Source organism: Delphinus delphis, chromosome 20 (assembly GCF_949987515.2).
Source record: "Delphinus delphis chromosome 20, mDelDel1.2, whole genome shotgun sequence".
NCBI classification, from domain to species: Eukaryota; Metazoa; Chordata; class Mammalia; order Artiodactyla; family Delphinidae; genus Delphinus; species Delphinus delphis.
In genome coordinates this window covers 29,049,101-29,067,432 of record NC_082702.1, presented here as the reverse complement: position 1 = coordinate 29,067,432, position 18,332 = coordinate 29,049,101, and the positions used below count along the sequence as shown (strand labels likewise).

Sequence of the window (18,332 nt, the reverse complement as noted above, 5' to 3'; positions counted from 1 at the left end):
AGATTCTTGTAGGCTAAACTTTGATGTTCTCATCTGGGCCCCTACACTCTTCCACCTCCTGAAAGATTATAACCAGTATACAAGAGATGACATGGCTACAAAGGTAGTAACTTTCCTTTACAAGATTTCTGGTAGCGAGATTTATAAAGTATGAGCTGGAAACTACTTCCTCAGAGGGAGAGAGAGAGATGCCTCCACAACTAAAAAGTGTGAAATGTGTTTAGGTACCAGAGGAAATAAACATTTACAGATACACGCCTGCCTATCTCCACGCTGGGAAGGATCCTGGGAGGTTTCTAACCCTTACACTGTGAGACCCAGGTCAAGCACTACGAGAACACGTGAGTGGCTGACAGAGAGGAAAGCCTTGCTACTGCTCCGGCTGTGGCCACACAGCAGAGGTCTGAGCTGGTCTGTTTTGGCTTCAATTCCATCTCCACTACCTACTAGCTGTGCTGCCTTGGGCAATGACTCTGCATCTCTCTGCCTCCCTTTTCTCACCTCTTCGAGCATTTACGACTCTGTCCGGCACTTGGTGAGTTCTCACTAAATGTTAGCTGCTAGTATTGCTAAAATTAGGACAACTGCAGATTTCAAGGACGGTGGAGGTAGAAAGGTAAAGCCGGCAGGAGTGACACTTACCCCACCTTTAGTGACTCCCTGGGATCTAACTTAGAGGGTCACACCTTGTCAGAGCTGGAAGACGTCTTCGAGGTCACCTGGATCAAGCCACTTCTTGTGTAGATGAAGCTGCTGACATCCAGGGTCTGTGACGTGCCCAGAGGCTACAGCCAGCTGGAGATGGGATTCAAACTGGTATTCAGACCTCTGTCAATTCAATGTGACAGTCCTTACTTAGGACAGGGCCTGACACAGGATGAGCTCTGTCTAATGCTCCTTCCTTCGCCAGCTCAGCAATATCAAGCCCATACCATGAGGCTTGGGTTTTACATGGGGGCACTCTCTCAAAGGAGAGGCCAATTTGGGTGAGTCTGGCTCGGACTGTTATTCACTTGTTTGCTGTGATCTGAAGAAGAGGGGTAATTTTTATTGAGCACCTAGTATGTGACAGGTACTTGCTCTAGGTGTTTTCCATGGAATCCCTTAATCGGCCCTATGGAATAGGTTCTATTATTATCCCCTCAGGCAAGTTACAAATGAGAAAAATTGAGGTTCAGAGGGGTTAAGTAACTTGTCAAGTTCATTGTAACTTTCCTGGGGTCACAGAAGTGGATCCAAGATTCAAACCCAAGCCATCTGACTCAGCATCTATGCTCCCAACCTCTATACCATATTCATAAAATTTACTCTGAAAGAAATCATTTTTTCCCCCCATTTAACATGGAGAACCCTCTGGAGAGAAGATAGCCCAGAATTTATCCTATGACCCATAATCACATATAGATTTCTCCCTTATTTCTCACTCACACTTGGAGACGGGCAGCTCTTGCCATCACAGTCTCACAATGGAGCAGGGCTCCTCACAAAGGTCAGGCATGTGATGAGTCGCACAAGAACACTTCTGGAGAACTGGCCACTTTCATCCCTGGGACAAGGGTTTCCCCCAAATCCTGACTTAATCTCTTGCATTGCATTATTAGACTATGCTGTTTTCTCGCCTAGTGAAGTGTTACTCAGCTCTATAACCTCAGGGCCTACAATAGTGCCTGGTACCAGGTAGGCACGCGACAAATATTTGTGGAATCAGTGCATGACTGACAGCACACTCACAGTAACCATGACCACCATCTATCAAGGCTTCCTTAAAGTGAAGACATTTAAGGTGACACATCTTTTGTTTTAAAGTCACTGGGAACACAGGTGTGGACTATCTAAGGAGAAATTAATGCTGTGGACTCCCAAGGACGGCGAGCCTCAGAACCCTGATATTCCCTTAATATCTCACAAAGCTGACCCACTAGAACTAAAGCTGCAAGTTTCATAACAAGTGATCACCTTAGGAGGAGGATCGGGAGAGAAAATGTTATCTCTATCTCAACTGAATAACTACATTTTGGTTCTTCCGAGGGTTTGAATGGGCAGGACATGGCAACTACACGCATTTTTTTTTAAAGAAACGTTCAGAGTTCCACTTAGGAAAACACTTTTTGTCATTCCACTAGAACAGAAGCTCCATGAGAGAAGAATTCTCATCAGTTTTGCTCATTGCTGTGTTTCTAACTGCCCGAACAGTGCTTGGCAAATAGCTGACACTTAATAGGTATTTGTTGAATAAATAAATGAATGAATCCATGTTTTCTCAAAAAGTTGAAGAAGCACTGCCTCTAAGAAACAGCCAGCAGCCACTCATAGTCAGAAAGCTGCCAGGAGCGGGGCTCATACCGAAGCCTATGTGTTGATTTTATAAATGAGATGCGCAGAAGTCAATTGGCTTTTGTCCCCCGTAAAACTGTTCAAATAATGACAGTAACAATGGTAATAACATTAACAACACTTGCCTCCTTAAGATAAGTTGCTGTATCTTGGAAAAAAGGTAACCCTATCTCTAGACTCATTTAATCCTGGCTCTAAATTTATACAATGTTTCAATTCCTACACATTTATGAGGAGGTTTTATGGAGTTATCGGATTTTATGGAGTCATCTGGTTCAGAGACACAAAGGACATTCCTCTGCTAAGGGCAGCAGAAAGCAGAAACTGCAATTATTACAGGAGATGGGGCAGATGCATTAAAAAAGAAAGACATGGATGGCAACTAGCCGGCCAGAGCCTCCCTGCTGCTCCCTGGAACCTTCTTCGTTTACCCCTCACTCCCACCCACAATGCTGCACACAAATTTAGCTCATTGCAGGAGACAGCTACTGAACTGGAAATGCCACAGCTTTTGGTCCCCAAATAACCTGGCCTGAAGCAGCAGCCACTCTCTGTGGCATGAATGACAGCAGTTGACATGGTCAGATGACTCACCACGTGCTGTCTCAGAAGATAATTACATCAGTCTCATCATCCCATAGCCCATCCTCAAGGCTGGTGGTTCCACTTTTTGTGACCACAACTTCTAGGATGGAAAACAAATTCTGGCCCCAATGCCTAGCCGCCAAGACTGAGCTCATCACTGTACTGATACCATCAGAGCCATATCAGGATGTCAGCAGATAATCAGCAGGGAGCAGCTGTCCTTTGAGATATGGACTCGAAGCCATATTTAGCCTCAGCTTTGTCCCTCCTGGTCTGAAACCTATTCCTTTATTCAGAGAAATGCCCCTAGGGAGGCCTTTCCCCCTCCCCCTGTTCTTCCTTTCTTCATTCATTCTATTTCACTTCCAGGAAGGGCAGGGACTCAGGAATGGCTGGCTCAGGGAGGAAACCATGTCTTTTTGTCCCGGACCCAGCTCAGTTCCATGCTGTTCACTCCTGGGCTCTTCCTCAAGTACCCAAGTCAGCCTGTGCCCATGGCACCCTTCCTCCCTCATGCTGGAAGCAAGGGTCAGAGGTGCTGTGTTGGGAGTTAAATACCAGAGAAGTGCCTATCAGAGAGCTCTCCTTACATCCAGTTTCAAGTTTTCCACCGCTGGCAGTGTCTCAAACGTTCATTCCTCTTCAAATTAAGAAGAAACACATATATACTTATAAATACAGGAGTGGGTTGAGGAGAAAGCTGCTTTTATTCAGTCAGCCACTGAATCAATCTGAGTGCCAGGCACTGTTCTAGACATAGGGGATGTGAGATGCGCAGGCAGCAAGGATGTGGCTCACACAGGGCACCGTTCTAACGGAGGAGACAGCTTAAAGTTATGCTGTGCACAGCCAAATACCCAATCTCAAGGAACTTACATTCTGGTAGGAGAGACAAAAATGCAAACACAGAATCAAGTACATATATAATACATGTTGGGTTACTCCTCCTCATAAGCTTCTATCAAACTGTAAGTTCCTGGGACGAGACTCCATTGCTAAATCATTCTTCCGTTTCCCACAGTGCCACACACAAAAAAGAATGGAAATCTGCATGCTAGCCATTGTGTTCTTATTATTCTCCCCTCGCCCTCCCCTACATTAAACTATAAATTATTTCAGAGTTGAGACTGTTTCACACTCATCTTGCCACTTCGCACAGCATTGAACACAGTTAACTTATACATAACAAGCGCTCAGTAAATAATCGTTTATAATTGTGAAACTGGACTGGGCCAACCTGTCAGTTTTGAATAGAACTCAATCCTGCCAGGAGACAAGAGGAGAGACCAGATAACCATGGAGAAAACAGTAGTGTGCTGGCCTGAGAACCAGAGTCGACCCACAGAGTCATTTACACAAACCGTTACACTTGTTGCACCCAGATCAGGGTTCTGAAGCTGATTCGCTTAGAAAAGTAAATCCTATTCATTACCATGTCAGGGTTATGACAACTAGATTTTGGAGCCCTAACAAAGGTGTCTAAAGTGGATCCATCCTGGAGGTAAGGGGTGATGGCTGGGGCTGTGGAGGAGAGCAAGATGGTCAATAGGAAGATGTTTGGTTGTTTTACTGGTCTAGAAAAGTTGCTAACTTGGCAGTTTTTTTGAGAAGCCAAAGCCCAATATGGGGAAGACATGTCTTATAAAGACGTCTAGGTCTAGAGAATTACTTTTAACTCTTAGAAGGAAGTAGTTCTAAAAGCTTTGCTAAGAAACCGCCATAAACATGTTTAAAAAACTTTTCTCAGCACCATTCTAAGCTCCTTGGACCCAAATGAAGTTGTCTACTACGGGAATACAGTAAGCCCTGTTTGAGCCTAGAAGTTAAGAACTTAGGTGGAGAGTTTCCACTTAATTAGGCTACATTCCTATCCAGTGTGCAATGCTCAGAGATTCTACAATGAAAGAAATGAAAGACAATGGTAGAAGGGAGAAGTAGGGGGTCTACAGAAACAAACAAAATATGCACGTGGGCCACCTGCAAATAAATCAAGGGCCAGGCCTAGCCATGGAAATGGAGAGATGGGCACAGCTGCACACTCATGCCAGCTTCGTCTGGAACTCCATCCATCTTATTAGTCAGATACCCCTAATAGGCTCGTGACTTCCTTACCACTTAAGGGATAAGTCCTTAAGTCTGTCATGTTTTAAAATCTCCTAATAAAAAACTAATGGTGTTAAACAAGCACATGAAAAGACACTCAACATCATTAGTCATCAGGGAAATGCAAATCAAAACCACAATGAGATAACATTAGGATGTCTGTAATCTAAAAAAGGTAAAAGGACAGGTGTTGGCAAGATCGTGGAAAAATCAAAACCTTTGTGTACTACTGGTGGGAATGTCAAATGGTGCAGCAGTTGGGGGTAAGAGTCTGGCAGTTCCTCAAAAAGTTAAACATAGAGTTGTTATGTGACCCAACCGTTCCAGGCCTAGGTTTATACTCAAAGGAAGTGAAAACATGCCACTCAAAAACTTGTACATGAATGTACACAGCAGCATTATTCATAAGTGCCAAAAAGTGGAAACGACCCAAATGTCCATCAACTGACGAATGGATCAACGAAACGTGTTCTATCCATACGATGGAATATTTTTTTGGCAATACAAAGGAATGAAAAACTGATACATGCTACCATGTGGATGAACCTTGAAATCATTACGCTAAATAAAAAAGCCAGATACAAAAGGTCACAAATTATATGATTCCATTTATAGAAAATGTTCAGAACAGGCAAATCTATAGAGACAGAAAGTACAACAGATTAGACAGAAAGTGGTTGACAGGGAGTGTGGGGAGAAGGGGAACTTGAGAGTGGTTGTTCACAGGTCCAGGGTTTCATTTTGGGGTAATAGAAATGCTCTGAAATTGAATAATGGTGATGGCTGTTCAATCTTGTGAATATACTAAAAAAAAAAAAAAAAAACCACTTAACTGTATACTTTCAAATGATAAATTTTATGTTATATGAATTACATCTCAATTTGGCTTCTCAAAAACCCCCGAATGGCCTGGCTTTTGTCTTATTTTTTGTATTTGCACCTTACTGAGCAAAAATTTAAAGGAGAGTGCTTTAAAGGTAAAAGGCACAGTTCGTTCTAGAAGCGTTCCTCAGCTCCCCGAGTTATCCTTCACCCAGCTTTCTGCTCACTGTAAATCCCCATGGACATACACAGTTGAGTCAAAACCTAAGATGAAAAAATGCTCCCTTTGGGTAATGTTTAGAAGGTTTTTATTTCTATTTTAAACACGAGAATTGTCTGGGTGAGGCTTGTATGATATAGACAATAGAGTTCAACATAAGGGATTTTCAACAGTACGGCAATGCTAGACTTCAGAGACATCTACAGTTAAATACTTTCTTGGGAGGGCAAGAGCAACATGCCACTCTGTTGTGGTCACGAGGGCTCCACCACTTTCTTTTCCACTGCTTTTCACAGCTTCTTTCTAGGAACTTGCTAAATTCTCATCCCCAGACAAATTCTTAAATTGGCCGCTGAGCACAGTTTAAGAATTTATCTCATACACAGCACCTCACACGGTATTTTGTATATAGTAGGCATACAAAATATACAAAAATATTCATGGAATAAAATCGTTCTCTTTCAGAAAGTAGAGGCATGGCATGTGCCCCCGAAGAAGAGCACGGAGATTTGTGAATGCCAATGTCACTGGTCAGAAACCAGGACCCTCAATGCCCACAGGAAGCTGGGAGAGAGCTTTAAATAGATTACTCTTATCCATTAACAAGTAAGGGAACATATAGCTTGTGACCGACCCATTGTTGGCACTAATCAGCATCGCAATGATGTTTCTTTGAAAAAGGAATAAAGAAAGGAACAGACTATCTACTCAATTAACATTAGGTGCTTTCTTATTTTTTACAGAAGAACTGCCAAGTGTGGTAGTAAAACAGTGCAAGAGTCACATGTATATTAAGTATCGAAAAAAAAGAAAAAAGAATGTATAATCTTCGGTGGCCAGATGCTGAAACAGATCACAGCTTTTTTGTAAAGCGTTTTTGCCAGTGTTTGACTTAGTTACATTCTCTAGACTATGCACGCAAGCAGGAAAAACATAATTTGCTTCTCATTGTGACCTGTGCAAAATAAACAAAGGCGCTGATTTTTCCTATTTCTTATTTAGAAAAACAACTCAGGCCTGGACATTGAACTGTACCTTTTCTTTAGTGCACTTTTCAAATGATAATTTCTTCCACTGTCACCATTAAATCTTAATCCATTCCAGCTCCTTGCATGGGTCACTGAGTCTATATGTACTGCTGTTATTTTAAAATGTTTCCCCTTGGTAGGGAAAGAGGGGGAGAAAAGATGCTGAGGGCCAGATGGGCCTCTTCACAGTTCATTTATCAAACCTAATACATCGGGCTCCACCCTCCTCTCACTCACTACTGCGGTTAAACTTCCATATAATTTGGTAATCATTTTCATTATCAGAGAGTGACCCTAAAGCAGCCTATCCGGAGACACCCAGCCCCTGCAGCTGCTCTTTTTCTGCCTCTTCCTACAGTAGACCCTAAGAACCTCCGAGTTTATTAGCTGCAGGCTGACCTTTGGGCTGCAGAGGTCAAGAAGGGGTCAGATCAGAGGGCTTGCCCAGTTCTTTAAAAGCTATAACAAGCTGTCCATCAGGCAGAGTGGACTGTATAAACAAAGCCAAATCTTCAGAAATTCTGTACCACTTCTGTTAACACTTACCCTGCATTCACACGGCTTCTCCCGAAGTGCTTTGGATCATTCAACTCTGGGGAAGTGAATAGACAGCCCTAATAAGTCTATTTGGAGAGGGTTGTTTATGGGATTACTGGGCTTGGGGAAGGAAACCCACAGCACTCAGATGTGCCTCTAGAATCCCAGGGTTGTGTGACACTGTGACAAACTCAGTTACCCCAAGTCACGCAGAATTGACACTTTCCTCCAAAAGCTAAATTACAGGGAACATATGCTTTCAGTTTAAGAGACTTCAGTGAGTCCCAAACAATGGCTCGGCTCCTGGCCGAGGAGAGAGAGACAAATGTTTTAAAACCAAGTTACAAGTTGCACTTAATATAGTCTCCCTAATATCGTTAACATAAATGAACCTACTGAAGTGGGGGGAACCTTTACTACAACAGACTTATACTAGAGCGACTGCCAGCTGTGGAGTCTCAGGTGACCTAAATTTCTCGAAGTTGTACTCTTCCTAATGCGTTCTCTAACGTGCAATATCAGGTAATTAGAGTCATCTGCATTTAACTTTCAGAGGAAAACATTTCTATTATCTAAATCTAAAGGATCCCCTGATAGCTTTGATGAAAGTAAAATACTGTAACCCACTGCCTGGCCTTCGGCGAGCGCTAATTATTATCTCTCAAAGCACATTTTTCCTTGTGTAATTCCAAGGTACACAACAGGCCAACGTCTGAAACACTGGCAGCTCAGTCAGTGCCGCAGTGGGTGTTTTATAACTTTCACCACCACACGCCCGATGGCTACTCGAGGCGATGCCCGATTCCAGACGGCCAGAGGAAGCTTTGATGAGGAAAAGAAAGGTGGATGGTAACTGTCTGTTTATACAGACGATACGGATGAGTCTTTTAGATAGGTCACCGGGATGGGAAACATCAAATGGTGCTGCTGACGGGGCAGGGGGAAGGATTATGGTTATTTAATACTCTGAGGACACTTCCTTCTGAGCTCTCAAGACACCACCCGCTTGAAATCTTCTTTCAGGTGTTTAGTTTTAAGGAGGTCTGCAGAGTGTCAGCTGCTAAGCCCTTTCTTGTCTCCTCCCCTACCACAAAGGACTCGGGAAGTTTTGTTTCAGATGCTAGACTACATCAACTTCAGCTCTGGCACCAGCTCCTGATTAAATTGTTAGCAGTTAAGGGCCAGAAATGCTGAAACCAGACTCCTTTTAAACAGGCCATTTTGGCCACGCTGTCTGATGAGTTGGTGTATAAGGAAATTATTGTTAACAAACCAAACGCACTCAATAGAAGACATCCATTCTCAACATTTCCTCTCGCTGTGCTGTCTTTGGAGGGGTTGGGGGATGGGAGAGAGTTTACAGGGGGCTCTCTCTCTCTTTCTTTCTTCCCTTCCTTCCTTCTCTCTCCCCCCCCCCCCACCTCTTTCTTTATCCCTTTCCTATTTAGTAAGAACACCAGGGAAATTCTCTGGCGGTCCAGCGGTTACAACTCCACATTTTCACTGCCGAGGGCCCGGGTTCACTCCCTAATCAGGGAACTAAGATCCCACAAACCCCACAGCGCAGCCAAAAAAAAAACAAAAACAAAAACAGAAGAAATCACCAGGGGAAAAGATATAAAAGGTCAAAGAGAGAGAGAAGCCTCTTAGATGTCCCCTCATGGATATTCCGCTATTTAATAGAATATCCATACTTGAGTGAATATACATATTTAAACTGTAATACAAAGAAAATGTTAAAATTAATTATTGAAACTTCAATTGAAAGTCATTTCATGACTGTAGTTGAAACTGTCATTTACCCTGACCACACTACAAATAAGGGGGCAAGGGGAGAATGTCACTGGGAATTTTAAAATTATGGTTTCAATGCAAGTCTAAATTCAGAGACAATACACATATGTGAAAAAGCAGCTTTCTGATACCCAATTCGAAGGGACAGTTCATCCTCTTAACTGTCTCCTTCCTTGGAAAATGCTCCTCTTCAGGCTTGTTCAGGCAAATCTATTTTTATGAGAATTGTTACTAGTAAAGCCATCAATGATTGTAATTCTGTGGCATGGACTCATCTGGAGGATATCATGGCTATCAATAAATGTTCTTGACTCCCAGGCACACAGAATTTTTAAGCATCGAATAAGACTCTGACACAAAATCCAGCATCATTTTCCTGATTCCTCTACCTCTTGCTTAGAGACAGACGGTAATTCAACAATACACATTATGCATCTGAAGGATAACTAACATTTGAGGGAACTGGTTCCAGGTTTCTACCAACCAACCAGCCGCTGTGCGAAGAAGAGCAGGGTAACGTGGCATTTAGTATGCAAGCACCAATTCTGTAAAACCTGATGGTCTGCAGAAACTTGCTACCAGTTAACAGCTTTCTAACCACAGCTAAGTCCATGTGCAAAGAAACTGGGCTGAAGCCAAAGTCACTTCTATTTGGTCAGTTCTGAAAATGGGGTTGTTGAATAGACTAAGTTCAAGCGATCTGCCTCCCGAGTGATGTAAGAGTACCGTGTGGATTTCCCAGACATCTGCTCGAACTAAACAGCAATGCTCGTCTTTTAGATGGTTGATTAAAAGGGTTCTCCAACATCAGGTACTTAAATTACCGTACTCTCAAGATGCAAACATTTCTGCTAAATGTTCTACTCGGGGATAAATCATACATGCACACAGATGACATCACGGATCATTACAATTAATGTAGGTACCATGTGTAGGAAAGCTAACTTTGGCTGAAAGCATCTGTAACTTGCTTCTTTTTCGTGGCCCCTCCAATGAGAGGGATGAGACCAGCTGTCAGGAAGGGCTTAGCCAAAGAAAGCTCTTGTTTTCCAGGGACAACAAATCCCATTTCGTAATAAAACAAACCTGGCATGCCATTCCCTCCTCAGGTTCTGGCGAGCGGTGAGTGTGGCAAGGATGGCCGTCAAGATCTCATTCCTTTGTTCTACAGGGGTCCCCTCTCTTCTAACTTCCCGAAGCACAGCATTTGTCTAGAAGAAATGATCCCCCAAAAGAGAAAGAGAAAGTAAAAAAATTAATAATAAAAAAAAGCCCATAAGCAAATACGGACAGTAAATCAATGGCTTTTTTATTATAGTTCCCCTGCTAACAAATCAATACAATAAATGATGGTCAAAAATGGCCAGCATATATTTTGTGTTTAATCAATGTACATGGCACACAAGGTAAACTCTAAAGCTCCATTGCCTTAAGTAACACATCAAGATACTGTGCGTTCTCGTTCTAATTTTCTCAGTGCACCAACGACTTTTTTATCCTGGGAACTGCCTACCACGAGCTATTATTAGAAATGATTTTCACGTACAGTTTACCATGAGTTGTTTCTTTGACTTTCCCTCTCTCTCGTTCCTGCCACCCAGCTAAGGCTTACTGCACTCTTTCTTATTTGAATCATTAATTTGTATTTCCATCCATGCCAGGAGTTTTTGTTTTTTGAGGGGGGGTTCACTCATTTTCCGTGCTTGTTGCAAATCAAGAGCTTGCAAAGAAAGAAACACCAAGAGCACAAGAATCAGAGAACAGTGTATCTCCATGAATATCTTTCCAGCTTTGAAAATCCACTACGTATTTCGAATAGTAGGTACAGGGATTCTTATACAGACTAGACTTGTGATTTGAGGAAGAATCATTTATTCTTTGGTTATTGTTGTGGTCCTTAAAAAAAAATTAGGCTCACGGGTGAGTACAAAAACCACTCAAGCAGTCAAAGCACAAGCATGTGACACCCTGTTTACTCTAACACGTAGCATTACATCAAAACTCAAATTTGAAACTGTCATTTCAACTTTATCTACAGCTCACCTCTGTAGGCTCTTTTTTTTTTTTTTCCGGAACGCGGGCCTCTCACTGTTGTGGCCTCTCCCGTTGCGGAGCACAGGCTCCGGACGCACAAGCTCAGCGGCCATGGCTCACGGGCCCAGCCACTCCGCGGCACGTGGGATCTTCCCGGACCGGGGCACGAACCCGTGTCCCCTGCATTGGCAGGCGGACTCTCAACCACTGCGCCACCAGGGAAGCCCTGTAGGCTCTTTTTATGTGTATTTTAAACGTGCAAATGTCTGTGACACTAGGACAACAATTAAGAAAACAATGGAAAGTATTCTACTGGCACTTGAAATTTGAGTGAGCAAATGCCTTTCAAGTTTTAATCACAGAACTTTTCATCACATGTATTTATCTTCACATAACTGGAGGAGAAACCTTTAAGATTTATAAGTGTTGTTTTTCATGTAAAGGTAGCGGGGCTTCTTTGGAGATGTTATAACCAAAGCAGTTGCCAAAAGGAATAAAATTGCCGCTCCCTCTGTTCTAATTACTCAGTGTATTTCTTATTTGACTGATGTCAATACCTTCATTTACTTGAAAAGCGCACTCAAAATTTGATGCTCATGGATCTTGAAATACTACTTATTTAGTCCTCTACCACATTTTACAGTGTATACTTAATATCTTCATGACAACCCTGAGAAGAGGTGTGGTGAACATTTGCTGTTTGGGTTGCCTCCCATCCATACCCAGTCCTCCTTTCCTATAAGAGTACCCAGATCTCCTTGTGGGGAAGTCTTTTATGTAATCTTAGAAGTGACAGTAATCACTGTCAACCAAAGTGTCCTGCTTTCCCCCAACAAGGATGTGGGTCAGGCCAACCTGATTCTCTTTTCCAGGACTTTAGACACTTAAGAATGACAAAGAAAGGGGAAACAAATGTGGAGGCAATTTATCTATTTCCTTAGTTTCTACCACCCATGGTCCTCAAAGTATTCCCGGTTTCCTGAACTTTCTGAGTCCAGATCATTCTTTCTTTTGATACCTTGAGCTATCCAATATCCTTTCAATAAAGTTCCATTTTGTTCAAATTCACCAGAATCTGTTTCTGTTGCTTACAATCAAGCACTCTAACTGATACAAACAGGTAACACTGGAAGTAGTATCTTCACTGTAAAGGAAGGATCCACGATAACCTGACTAGAATTAGCCAGGAAAAAGGACCCTGATCTCTTCCTCCTGGACCCAGAATTACAGCTACTATACCGGCGATATAATCAACTGGATACTCTATGAGCTCCCAGGTCAACATTTTCGGCCCTCCAGCACAGGGAGGAATGCTGCGTTTCTCTAGGCGATTCTATGGCATGAAACCCAGGCTCCCAATATCTAAAGCAGGGTTGCAAATTCAAATAGCCATTAGGGCCAGAAAGGTAACATGAATGAGTGAGGCAAGGTTCCTGAAGAGGGCATATGCTCTATCTAAAAAGACAGCCACTACTCAGTCCCAGACAACTCTGCCATTCAGAAAAGCTGTTTTGTCAGTGCAAGATTCATGAATTTTCAAAATAAACAAGAAACCTGTTTTTTTTTCAAATGTGAAAACTTGTAATTTTAAAATGCTGGAAGCTAATTTTTTAAATTTTTAGTTTTTATACAAATTTGGTTTATTTTTAAAATTTTTATTGAAGTATAGTTGATTTACAATGTTGTGTTAGTTTCAGGTATATAGCAAAGTGATTCAGTTATACATATATACATATGTATATATAAATATATATATTCTTTTTTTATATTCTCTTCCATTACAGGTTATTACAAGATATTGAGTATAGTTCCCTGTGCTATACAGGGGGTCCTTGTTGGTTACCTGTTTTATATATAGTAGTACGTATATTTTAATCCCCAACTCCTCATTCATCCCTCCTCAACCCCTTTCCCCTTTGGTAACCATAAGTTTGTTTTCGATGTCTGTGAGTCTATTTCTGTTTTGTAAAAAAGTTCATTTGTATCTTTTTTTTTTTTAGATCCCACATATAAGCGATATCGTATGATATCTGTCTTTCTCTGTCTGACTTACTTCACTTAGTATGATAATCTCTAGGTCCATCCATGTTGCTGCAAATGGCATTATTTCATTCTTTGGCTGTATTCCATTGTATATATACACCACATCTTCTTTATCCACTTATCTCTCGATGGACACTTAGGTTGCTTCCATGTCTTGGCTATTGAAAATAGTGCTGTCATGAACAGTGGGGTGCATATGTCTTTTCAAATTATGTTTTTCTCCAGATATATGCACTGGATCATATGGCAGCTCTATTTTTAGCTTTCTAAGGAACCTCCATACTGTTCTCCATAGTGGCTGCACCAATTTACATTCCTACCAACAGCGTAGGAGGATCCTTTTTTCTCCACACCCTCTCCAGCATTTATTATTCGTAGACATTTTGATACTGACCATTCTGACTGGTATGAGGTGATACCTCATTGTGGTTTTGATTTGCATTTAATACAATTTTTAAAGGTTACTTTCCATTTACATTTATTACAAAATATTGGCTATATTCCCCATGTTCTACACTACATGCTTGAGCCTATCTTGCACCCAGCAGTTTGTACCTCCCACTCCCCCATCCCTGTATCGCCCCTCCCTCCTCCCAAACTTTTTTTAAATACTATGTGGGCCAAACAAGAAACAACAATGGCTAAACAGAACTCAGGCAGCTGCCAATTTGCGACCTCTAACGTAAAAGATGTCTAATTTCGGAGAGGTCCTGGCATCAACGGGTATTCTAACAACAGCATTGCTCCTTGTCTGTGATACCCCACCTCACGTACTTAAAGTTGGAAGGAACCTCAAAAAGTCATGTAGTTTATCACTATGTCTGCAGGTACATATTATTTTACCTAAAAATGCTTCAAACAGAAAACAAAATACACATCTAGATGGCTCCAAAGACATGATGAAAATAAAATTATTTCTCCATTTGACTGCATTAAAATAACTTTCAAAAAAAGTCATTTATCTCTTCTCTGCCTTTCACATAATTTAAATTTTATCCAGAAGCCCTGTTTTCCAAGGATCCTGAAGAGCCTCTAAGAGGGGAAGGAGGAAGGATTGAAGAAAGTGAATTTGATGAGGGCAGGAGACCGTGTCTGTTTAGTTACCACTGTATCCCCACTGCTCCCCTAATGACTTTTAATAAATATTTGTCAAATCAGTAATAAAAGCAGGAACTTGAAAAACAAGTATCGCAAAACCAAAGAGCAACGGAAGACTGTCTTCTTTTAGGAAATTACTATCATATAGGCTTAAAACTCATAAAATATATAAACTAAGAGACAGTTATGTGCTCTACCAAGGAGCTCTCTTCACTTCACTAAAGGACTCACTTCCTGGTCTATTTAAATAACTAGCTCCCCTAGTTCTGAGTTTCCCAAACTTTAGTCATTCTAGCTCAGTCTCATAATTCTTGCCATATTTGTATATAAAGTATATAATATTTAATATCAAAGTTATATGTTCACTTCATTCTAGATGGATACTGTTGCTTGCTGAAGGCTCTGAGGCTAAAGCCAGCTTCCTCTTTGTGAAAGAAGACATGAACAAGTACAGGAGAATGTTAGAGACATATGAGTCTAAAAGAAGACCTCCTCGCCACAATTACAGGGATTGAAAAGGAGCTGAAAAGGGAATCACCTTCTCCGAGTTGTCCTCACTATGTGCAGAGTCCTGGAGCGCCACCGAGCATCACCCCGGGTAACACCATGGTCCACATCCCACGCTCTGGATGCACTGCCCTACCTCAATGGTTTTCCAGTACTTCACAGGTAAACCTCTTTTCTCCCTAAGTGTATTCTTATATGAAATTCAATATATAAAACAAACTGGAGCAGTTCTCCTTGAAGCTTTGAAGGTATGGAGGACCTGGAGGTTCTCCCTTTGTCGCGGGATATCTCTTCGAAAGCCTTAGGAACTGTGAAACACAATTTGCCAACCTCAAGCCAAGAGTGTTTAAAATAGTATTCAGGTTATTAAAAGTTTATACATTGCTGGTGGGAATGCAAAAGAGTGTCACTCTGGTAAAGAGTTTGGTAGTTTCTTATAAAGTTACACACACACACACACACACACACACACACTTAATATATCACCAGCAATCCAATTTCTAGGGCTTTACCTAAAGAAATAAAAACTATGTTCACACAGAAACATGCATAAAGATGTTGATAGCAGCTTTATTCGTAATTGCCAGAAACTGGAAATAACCTAAATGTTCTTCCAAGGGTAAATGGAAATTCCATACAATGGAATACTCCTCAGCAAATAAAAGGGACGAGCAATTGATATACGTAACCACTTGGATGAATCTCGAAGTCAGTATGCTGAGTGAAAGAGGCTAGTCTCCAAAGATAAAACACCGCATGCTTCCACTTATTTGACTTTCTGGAAAAGGCAAATTATAGGGACAGAGAGCAAATCAGTGAGGGAGTTTTTGGAATGAGGGAACTAGTCTGTATCCTGATTGTAGTGGTGGTTATAGGAGTTTATACATATGTTAAAACTCATAGAACTCTATATCCAAAAAAGTCGATGTTATTGTACGTAAATTTTATAAACTTTAATTTTTAAAATTCATTCTCATCACATTTTTAGGACAAGAAAGAATGTAGAGAACAAGTTTACATATAAATATGCCTAAAAGATAAGTAGTTAGTAAAAATATTGAAAAACATATCTGGATTACAAAACAAATTCTGTTACAAAAAATTTTTTTTTAGATATTGGAAAAGGATGGGTGAACTTAGATTGAGCATTCAAACCCTAAAATTAAATATTTCATAACATTTAGAGTGAAAAGAAGTCCTTGCAAAAAAAGGAAATTTCAGAGTGTCAAAGGGCATTCTTTTTATAAAAATTACTAGTGATATTTTTATCCTTATAATAGTGTTGGCTCTGCAAGGGTTGGCTTTTCACAGGAAATGTTAATAGCCCATTTCACCAGCAGTAGAAACACAGAACTGTCTTCAAACAAGCACCAATTTTTAAACCGTATGCTATTACCGAAACACATTCTCCCTTTCCTCTCCCCAAAATATAGGGAAAGTAAACCATACGTTTAGGGATCATGCTCTGGAGGTTAAATTTCCTTTCATTAGTGATTCTGTTTCAACCAAAATCTATGGAAATGCTGGCCTATCAGGAAAAGACTAAGAATATTCTAAAGAGAGCTGGCTGTTCAAATCCCAGCTGCCACTTCCTAGCTGTGGCCTTTCCCACAATTGCAGAATGGAGATGACCACAGAGCCTCCCTATGGGTTCTTGTGAGGACTAGTTGCCCAGTCCTGTGCCACTGTGATTATGATTGTTTAGTTTCATCTTAAATGCACTCATCAACCTTGTGCTAAGCTCTGCTATTTTAGCAAGAGGATTCCTTAAAGTGTCTACGACCTGGAATAAAAAAATTCAAGGAAATCAGGCAACCGCTGAACAGCCACAACCATAAGGAGTCTACCAGAAGCCAGAGGCGTATCCTCTTTTGCGTATCCCTAATGGGAGAAAATCTTGATCCCTGGAGGTTGGGTTTTATTTTTAGAATCAGTCCTGATTTCACTGGACCCCACTCCATTAGTAGACCTGTCTCTCTCTGAGGCCACTACCCAACACCTGTCCTGTCCTTCTTAGTGTCCTATGGGGGGGTGCCTCGTTCTGAAACCTTCAACTGCAATCAGCCCAGGAATCTGCCCTTGGTTCTCCTCTCCTCTCTGCTGCCTGTGCCCTCTGTGGGTGACCTCCCCCTCCAATGGCTTTAGGGGTCCCTGTAGGCCAATGACTTCATGCAGACTTCTACCTAGAAGCAGACCTCTCTGCTGAGTTCCAGCCCCATCGAGTCAACCACCGGCTAGCTCTCCTTCAACATACACCTCAGACATGCCACCTCAACCTCAACTCATCCACATCTGAACTGCAATTTTTGCTCTCCATCAAATTTCTCCTTCTCCCTTTACTTCCCTAGAATGACGAATGACACCACTATCAATGCAGTCATCCAAACCAGACATCTAGGAATCACCCCAGTCTCCTCCTCTGCCTTTCTCTGCCCTCCCTATACCTAAACATCAACACCTATTATTCCTGTCTGTTCAATATGACTTAGACTTATTTCTTCCCCACTGCCATAGGCTTAGTCCAGGCCATCTCTCATCTGGACCATGAAATGGCATCCAAACTAGCATCCCTGAGTCAATCTCACCCCTTTCATGAATTTACCTCCTACAAGAGGAGTGTGTCAGTGTCAAAGGAGACAAGGAGCTTCAACCTCCAAAAACCCCACCTAAGCCCGAGCAGCTCTGTTCACGTAGCGTTCAGTTATTGCATCTGAGAGATACAAAAACATACTTTTTTTAAAGCCTAGATTCCTTAATCTGAAAAAAAAAACCCAAAAATAAAAATAAAAAAACTCATCTTAATATAGGCCCTGCTTACTTCTCAAATCTTAGCTCCTCCTATCTTCTATTCCATATAAAACTAATTGCAGTTCCCTGAAAATACATGACTATTCTAGACTCCATATTTCCCGTACCTGGTTGTATAACTTACCAGTAACTACTAATTCTTCAAGAAACATCTCAAATAACACCTCCTCTGTGAAGTCTTGCAGGAACCACAACCTTCCACCACATTAAGTAGAGTGGGTCACCCCTTCTTATGTGTCACCCCTGAGCATCTCACAAATCACGTCATATTCCATTGCAATTAATTATTCACTAGAGCCTGCCTCCTCCAGAGTGTGAGCTCTATGAGAACAGCTGGGTCTATACCCATTTCTTCTTAATATCCTCCAAGGTACCAAGTTTGGTGCCAGGTCATGAAAGTGGACTCCTTATAGATGCTT

General features: G+C 41.5%; 1 protein-coding gene across 2 annotated transcripts in view; it reads right to left on the bottom strand.

The window, feature by feature from the left end:
- Nucleotides 1-18,332, bottom strand: part of FTO (FTO alpha-ketoglutarate dependent dioxygenase) — a 374,156-nt gene that overhangs the window by 151,940 nt on the left and 203,884 nt on the right. Inside the window, exons 8-9 of one of the 2 annotated variants that reach the window (XM_060000765.1) lie at nucleotides 10,510-10,634; nucleotides 7,639-7,684 (exon numbers count right to left, since the gene is read on the bottom strand). In XM_060000765.1, coding sequence (XP_059856748.1) covers nucleotides 7,675-7,684; nucleotides 10,510-10,634 — 135 coding nt within the window. In that variant the 3' untranslated portion in view covers nucleotides 7,639-7,674. The remainder of the gene's footprint in view (nucleotides 1-7,638; nucleotides 7,685-10,509; nucleotides 10,635-18,332) is intronic. The other variant, XM_060000764.1, reaches the window with a different exon arrangement.